Source organism: Lolium rigidum, chromosome 4 (genome assembly GCF_022539505.1).
Source record: "Lolium rigidum isolate FL_2022 chromosome 4, APGP_CSIRO_Lrig_0.1, whole genome shotgun sequence".
Lineage (NCBI taxonomy): Eukaryota > Viridiplantae > Streptophyta > Magnoliopsida > Poales > Poaceae > Lolium > Lolium rigidum.
The window spans coordinates 222,186,255-222,194,905 of NC_061511.1; the positions used below are offsets into that span (position 1 = coordinate 222,186,255).

Consider the following 8,651-nt stretch of genomic DNA (forward strand, 5'->3'; position numbering starts at 1 on the left):
AGTAGAATACTCACAGCTCGTATGCATGCGCAACAAACATAAGCACTCCAACTCGTCTCCACGCGAAAACAGGATTGGCCCCTCGTCTTCACCGCTGGCCAGCAAGCTTACAACGCTGTCAGCGGTCCCTGCCTAGGCTGCCACCACTAGGGCTAGGTAAAACTGCTGCGTTGGTTCCTTCCGTTCTTGGTGAGGAACATCTAAACTAGAAAAAACTCTATATGGCTTTCAAAAAAAAAACTCTATATGACTACATCCAGTGGCATACCCAAGATTTTCATCAAGCCTGGACGCACTATAAGCCCGGCCAAATTTTCATCCAAATAAGTTGTGCCGCCGGCCGGAAGCCTGGGCGCGTGCCTAGAGACGGTTGGGTCCACATATGACTACATCTCACCTGAAGTACTAAATGACAGCATTTTGGGTGTACTTGATTGTAGTACCTCCATCCCAAAGCTTGTGGAACCATGGTTTTCTGATATATTTTGCTCAGGATATTATATCCTAAATATTAAGGAAAATATTATACTGTAAAAATTGTGAAACTATAATTTGACCATATCGCATGACCTATAATTGCGTTCAATGAATCATAATATATCCCGTGCGATTTGCTATCAATTCTTTTGCCCCATTGACAACATTGCAACGCTTATCTCGAGATAATCACGTGTTGAGGTCCTTGACTAAAAAGATGAAATAACAATGACTTCTTGCACTTAAATAAACATAATTGCCATGGTTGGATTCTAGAGTCAAAGCGTTGTGGAGTATAGGCATATGACTGAGTCATGTGCTATTTGAGCCACCAGAAAATAAGACAAACGTGTAGAAAGGTTTGAGGGACAATAGAGATTTATTGCGCTGATGATTTTGCAGCTTTTTCACTACAACGAAATGAGTTAGTTGACCTATCGATTTGCACAATAACACATATTCATGAAGAACCTATCAGTTTCTCATAGATGCATCGAAGATTAGCACAAAAAAAAAAGATTGCAAGCAACATGTCCAACATAAACCAAAAAATATTGTCAGATTACAAGGTATGGAAACCATGTTAGCATATTGCCGATGCATTATTTTTTGAAACAATATTTTTCTGCTCTTTCACATCAATGCGCAGGCATTCTGCTAATCTACATTACATGTGACATGCAAACAGAGCAGGGACCTCTAATTTATTGTCTGGCCCATTTCAGAATAGCAGCTGCCATGGGAATAGGCATGAGCAACTTGAAAGACCAACTCAGGCATTTCCTCCCAAACTCGAGGATCTGAACATGCCTCCTTTAAAACAAAAGTGAAAGAGCATTAGAATTTGGATCATTTCAGTTTAAAAAATCTTGTAACGATAAATTGTATCCTTACTTGAGATGTTCCTCAAGTTCCTTCAGTCCATCGAGTGTCTGTAGATTCACTTCGTACCGCATCTTTTCTAGAGAGGTTGGGCGCCCCTGATCATCCAATTAAGTGACGAGAAAAAATAAACTGAGATGCCGACAACATGAAGAGAAAAACTGCTCTTAAAATCCTATCATGCCTACTAGGACGTGAAGAATGCAGAAGCAGGCCCGGAGGTGGGGAAATCAACTAACGACCCCATGATCAATAAGTTTGGAGAAAAATAGGTGTCGGGACTCGGAAGGCGATACGGAGAACGGGAGAAGACGAGATAATTCTCACGATCCACAGCAAGGTAGAGCGGCAAGGAAAAGCGGAACGGACCTGAAAGGTGGTGTAGAAACTCGTGCGAGTGCCGGCGGCCGAAGGTGAGACGCGGAGTGCAGGCGGTGGAAGACGGAGAGCAGCAGCGGCCAGGTTGCGCAGCGCCATGGGATCACCCGCGCGAGATCGATCGAGATGAGATGCGACGGCGGGACAGACCGTGATCCTCTCGAAGCTGGAGGACTCGTAGAGACGGGCTTAAAATAAGACCACACATGTTGTCTGCTCCGCTCATCTTCCTGGGCTGCACATGCTTCTTGGGCTCATGGGCTTGACTATTTTCTTTTTCTTCTGTTTTCCTATTTTATTTTTGTTCGCATTCTGTGGTCTGCAATCCCATGCCACATTAACAATTACTACCTCCGTTTCAAGGAATAAGGCGCACACGTATTCCAAGACGAACTTTGACCATAAAAATTGAGCAACAAAATCTTGATTATATTATACGTATATAGTATCGTTAGATTCGTATTGAAAAACACTTTTTAATGATACTAATTTCATACAAACAATCTTTATCTATTTGAAGTAATTCTTGGTCAAACAAAATACTCGTAAAACGAGGGCGCCTTATTCGTTGAAACGGAGGTAGTATGTGGTTAATGTTAGATTGTCTGAAATAACCGTTTTAATGAACAAGTACGCATAAATCGAGTGACATCGTGGCTGGGTAAAAGTCTGTGTGCATTTTTTGTGGCTGCACGCCTCTGTTTCTCCTCTTTGCAGCCCATTCAATTCAAGAAGCTTGTGTTGTTCAGGTTCCAACAAGGTTTCATTGTCATCCAGATTCAGTTGATTTCCGGGAGCGCGGTCACAGATGCGTGCATAGCCACGCCATCGATTTTGCGAAGCCGGGCAGTGCCATGCCATCCATGTGCCTACGCAATCGACCAACACCTTCCAGAGTTGCCCTTGCAGCTTGCTATATGTATATATAAGCACGACCATGGCGATCGATCAACCCTACGTCCAAGAACACAATAACAGTTGCTTGAGGGTTCGTTTGGTTCTAAGCCAAAGCTAGCCTTGCCAAAATTTTGGCACGCCCGTGACCCTTTGGCTCCGTTTGGTTGGAGACCAAGAAATTGGCTAGCCCGCCTGGTCTGTGCAGGGACAGTGTATTTTCTCGCCAATTCATGGGCAAACTGCAGGCCACCAATACCTGTGCCAAAATTTTGGTCACGCCAAAATTGGCAGGGCTTGCTGGGGCTAAAACCAAACGAACCCTAAGGGTGCAAGAGATTTCTAGTTTCCAGCTTACATCAATTAAAGCACCTACCAAAGTACCAATGAATTACAGATTGGGATTAAGATACTACTCCTACTTACTAGCATTCTTTGCAAAAACGTGAAAATGTATATGTGCGTAGACAGAATGTCTACTATGGTTCCATGTTCCGCCTGACGTTACCAACCTTTAATTCTTTGTGCTGAAAACACCATCCACCAATGAAGCTTGTCTGACGTTACCAATTAGCATGGATGTCACAGGCTCACGGTTGGAACCGAAAGATTTGCAGGTTTCTTGCATCTGACAGAGGAGTAACAGAGACATGAAGCCACTGCAACGACAGGCAACAAAAAAAAAGTTTGGTGCAGCAAACAAAATGCACGAGAGATGCTGCTACTCGCCTACTCAGTTACATCACATAAATAGACCTGAGACCACAATCTGATAGTCACACAAGGGACTGAAAAAAGGTCTTCACATCCAAATACATAGCGCATACTAGGACAGTACTTCAGACTACAGGAATCCAGACTCAAAACCATCCTACTCAGCAAATGCACACTGCAAGAACCCCAACGACTAGCCAATGAAACCATCCCAACAGTCATCTGGAAGCTTAAATAATAAGGCTGATTGGGACATTCACAGTGAAGGACACTTACTGCTGCAGCGAATGTTCAGCGTGGCCGCCTTCCTCGACGTTATGTTCCAACAAGGAGAAAGGGAAAAAATAATGACAAAAAACAGAGGCATGCAACCAGGAAATAAGATGTACGCAACAGATGCTAGTACCCACTAACTAAAGCAGTCACATGGCTCTGCCTGGAAGCTTTGAGTAGCACGCCACATAATGGTATAGAGCAAGGCATCCATCTTGGATCTTGCTAACTTTCATGGTGTTGATGTTGTATGAAAAAAACCTATATGTCTCTTTACCAATGAGGAATAGCACCTCTCTTTCAGAGTCGAGAGCAAAAATGCGATAACTGCACTGCAAGATCTGAGACCCATCATCACAGAATCCAATAATGTTGTCCCTTCCAAATGCATCAGGCATAGTAAGACGATGCTTCAGGGACCACTTGCAAGGAAGGTTAGCATCAAGACTGAACACTGCAACCGTGCGTCCACATTCCTCCGGCCATGCACACAACAAGGACCTCGATGATTGGCCAAAGCAACCATCCAAGAGACGGCAATGGTCATGCGGTAACTTGATAGTAAATTTATTGGGTGGTATACCAGAACTCATTCTGTTCAAACCATCGACCACAAGAATCTCACCACTTCTGGTCTGCACATGCAACGCTCCACCTATGAAATTGTGTGGTTTACTGACCACTATCTCCCGATCCAAACTCCATGCATCGTCCACAAGCCACGTAGATAGGTCAGATGAGAACACCTCAAGTCTGCTGATACCATATACAAAAATATTTTTGAAATTCTCCCGAAAGTTAAAGACATAGAATGACTGTGCTGACCATGATGGATCAAAGGCCAATACAGTTGTATACCAGCCAGCATTTGCGCCACACGGGTGACGTTGAGATTCGGGAACAGGAAGATATCTCCACTCTCGTGTTGCTGGGTTGCACACAATGAAGCGGCAAGTATATGGAAATGTATATTTGCTCCCGCTCTTACAAAGGACTAGGCCATTGCAACAGTCCACAATTTCTAAATGCTTGTAGCCCGGCAAATACGTAAGAGCACCATTGATTTCCTCATTGTTTGGGGACAGGCTAACAAGCTGAATACCAGCCATGTATCCATCTTGGTGTATAAGGCCTGTGGGAGTTTTCGGCAGCTTCCGGCGGTAGTGTGGATCAGAGGAGAAGGCAAGCCAGGCCTTGCAGACACATTTGAAGCGACAAAAAGACTTGAACGGCACCCGGCAGAGAATTTCCACCAGTAGATCGTCAGGTAGACTTGCAGCAGCAAACCGTTTCTCAGAGTCCATCTTTTACAGTAGGTTACTGGAAGGAAAAATAGACTGTCAGAACAAAAACAGAAAAAAAATTGAAAAAATGTTACGATTTAAAAATAATTTGAAAAAATGTTCAAATTATAAAATTTTCAACATGTAGACATTCGAAAATTGTTCGATCCGAAATCAACTTTTGGAAATTTTTAAAATTTGATACATGTTTAGAATTGAAATTTGTAATTTTGTTTAAATTTGAAATTTTTTCAAATTAATAATTGTTTAAATTTTGGAAAAAGTTTGGGAAACCAAAAACTAGACAGAAACCTGAAAAATCGAACATAAACCAGAAAAAAACCTAGGAGATAAACAAAATAAACATGGTGAATACTAACGCTATTTTTTTTAAAAAATATGACTTTTGTTTTCCAAAAATATTTTGAATTTTTTCCAAATGTGGTTGATTGGACCTTATCAGTCAAACCGCGGCGAATAGGTTGTCGACCTTACTTTTGGTCAAAAAAGGCATGGTCGGCCACGACCTGGCCAACTGGACCTGATTGATTACGCCACGACCGAGTAGACATGGTCGGTCAGAGCTAACCCGAATAGATTCATGATCATTGTACCTGCGTGGTTATCCTTGGGTGGTTAGTGGTTTCTTAGCTAAATCCTCCTAGCAATTGCTCCCGCCACCGTTTTCATGCATTTTCTTTCCCTCCAATTTCTCATGTCACCGTTTGCCATCATTTTCTCCCACCATTTTCCGTCGTCTCCTTCTACAAAATCGGGCATCGTCTTGTTTAGATGTACTAGTTGATCCTCTTCCTCCCACCGATGAAATTTCACCATGAGTGTGTCTTGATCGGACCAAGATGTGAGGCCAAAGAAGATGAAGAATGCAATCTTGCCACTAGGGGTGAGACACCGTGAGAGCGGGGTGATGTTGGTGTGGCCATCCTGCCAAGGTGAAAGAGATGGAGGATTTTAATGACTGGTTGGGCATGAAGTTTTTCCTGTGTGACAACTATGACGCTTTTCCACCCCGTCGCGCAAGTTCGTCTTCCACGGGGCCTCTGGTATGTTCTGAAAGCATGTTGAATATATAAAATTTTATGTCATTGCTTTTTTGTTAACGCTCTTATTTTTGTTGCACTCACCTCCTCCCCTCTACAAGTTGTACCATTTGATTGACACAGAGCATCCAGCTTGGGCGTTGCAGGAGAATGTGGATAGGAATCAACATGCATGGGATAGATTTTTTATGGAGGAGTGTGCCGAAAAGGTAGCTGCAGCGTGAAAGAGGAGCGAGAGAGAGCTGATATAACTAAGGGCGCAACAAGCTCGAAATCGTGAGGTGAACCGGAAGGGGAGGGAGGAATATGCTGCATGCAGATATGCGGAGGAACACGTCACAAAGGAAACCCGTGGGGCACAGAGGCAGAGATACAAAGAAAGTGCTGTTGAGACGGAGGAAGCTGAAAAATGTGGTGACAAGACTGGGAAACACCCGCTGGACTCGGGATCATTAGATTTATATACTATTGGTGATATATGTTGATTTGCGTTTTATTGAAGCATTGTATCTTAATTTCAGTTTTAGTATGGTGTTTTATCTTTATTTCATCTTTATTTCAGTTGTAGTGTACCTTTTTATCTTCATTTCAGATGTATTGTATCTTAACTTAATGTTGTAGTAAAGATTATTTATTTCCCGCCATAATTTCGCGCTATTCTTCCCGCCAATTTTCTCCCGTCCAATTCTTCCCGCCCATGAGTTCCTGTCGTTTCTCATCTTCTCAACATATAAAACTCCTCACATGGTTTCGTTGTAGCCCAGTGTGTTCTCTCGAAGATGAATCCCCGCATCTTTTCAAAAAAAAAAAGGATGGAGCTCTTATGTCTAGTGTTCTCTCGAAGATGAATCCCCGCATCTTTTCAACAAGTGGATGGATGGAGCTCTTCTGTCTAGTGCCCGTTTAGTTACGAGTGTGAGTAAGATAGGAACATTCGAGGAGTTCATCCATAGTGATGCCCTCCTCGCTAAGGTGGGTAAGGAATTCTAGTCTTACCAATATGGAGACCCACCTTGACGGATGCCTGCTCAGACCACCGAGGAACGCGAACTTTTCAGGTTGAATTTGGTTGATGCACTCTAACTCAGATAGGCTTCTCCCCTAGCTTGAAATGGAAGAAAAAACCACACACACCAGCGGTTGATGGGCCTGACTCATTTTGGGGATTATTTTTATTTATTTTTTCAATAATATAATTTTAGAAATGTTTCAGATTTAGAAAAATGTTACGATTTAACAATATTTAAATTCGAAAAAGTTCAAATTTTGAAAATGTTCAAATTATAAATTTTCCAAATTGTACAAATTCGAAATTTGTTTGACCTTAACGAAATCAACTTTTGGAAAATTTTCAAATTTGATATATGTTTAGAATTGAAATTTTCAATTCTATTCAAATTTGAAAATTGTTTAGATTAAAAATTGTTCAAATTTTGTAAAAAGTTTGGGAAACCAAAAACTAGACAGAAACCTGAAAATCGAACATAAATCAGAAAAATCTAGGAAAAAAACAAAATAAACACGGTGAGTACTAACGCTATTTTTTTAAAAAATATATGATTTTTATTTTCTAGAAATATTTTGGAATTTTTCCAAACGTGGTTGATTGGACCTTATCGATCAAACCACGTGTGAGTAGATTGTCGGCCTAACTTTTGGTCACAAAAAAGGCATGGTCAATTACGCCACGATCGAGTGGACATGGTCGGTTAGAGCTAACCCGAATGGATGCATGATCAATGCACCTGCGTGGTTATCCTTGGGTGGTTAGTGGTTTCCTAGCTAAATCCTCCCGGCAATTGCTCCCGCCACCGTTTTCCTGCATTTTCTCCCATCATCATTTGTCGTCATTTTCTCCCGCCATTTCTCACCGTCTCCTTCGACAAAATCGGGCATCGCTTTGTTCAGATGTACTAGTTGCTCCTCTTCCTCCCTCTGACACCATGAGTGTGCCCTGATCTGACCAAGATGTGAGGCCGAAGAAGATGAAGAATGCAAGAGCAGGGAGAAGATGTGGTGCGGCCATCCTGGTGAAGGAGGTGGAGGATTTTTATGACTGGTTGGGCATGAAGTTTTTCATGTGTGGCAACTATAACGCTTGTCCACCCCGTCGCGCAAGTTCGTCTTCCATGGGACTTAGGATCACCAATAGTACATAAATCTAGTGATCCTATGCCCCCAGACCGAACCCAATAACAGGGGGCTAGCGAGGGCGTCGGCGTGGCGAGAAACGCCGCGGCCAGCCTTGTCAGCGACCAGAGCCAACAAGCCACAAATATTTTCCTCATTTTCGTCTCGTGACCACTGTTGCTGCCGCAACCACCCCTCGCCGCGACGGTCCATTGCCACCTGTAGGAACCCACTCATTATCATACAGTAGTTTATTTGGTGTTTAAATTTAAATTATATATGAAATTGTATTGGGGCCGCCGTATGGAGAGCACGGCTGGGCGCCGACATGTCCCCATTTTTCGATGCTTTAAGGCATGGGAAGGAGAAAACTGAGCGGAAGATTTGAAGTTAGACAAAAGTATAAACGAAAATAGGAACCCAAAGAAAAAACCTTGCCACTAGTTGTAGTTTGAGCTCGGGCTGAACTAGAATTAGCATGTATGTGCTGTTACAATATCCTTTAAATTTGCAAGATATTGTTCAATTCGTAACATATGGCTTAAACCACAGTTTTTTT

The 8,651-nt window shown here is 42.5% G+C and overlaps 1 protein-coding gene across 1 annotated transcript; it reads right to left on the reverse strand.

Moving 5' to 3' along the window:
• Positions 1-1,181: 1,181 nt before the first annotated feature.
• On the reverse strand, positions 1,182-1,836 carry LOC124648304. The gene is made up of 3 exons (XM_047188091.1): positions 1,729-1,836; positions 1,372-1,457; positions 1,182-1,290 (listed from the first exon to the last, which is right to left on the reverse strand). The coding sequence occupies exons 1-3, from the start codon at positions 1,834-1,836 to the stop codon at positions 1,182-1,184; spliced, it is 303 nt and encodes a 100-aa protein (XP_047044047.1).
• Between the last annotated feature and the right edge of the window lie 6,815 nt (positions 1,837-8,651).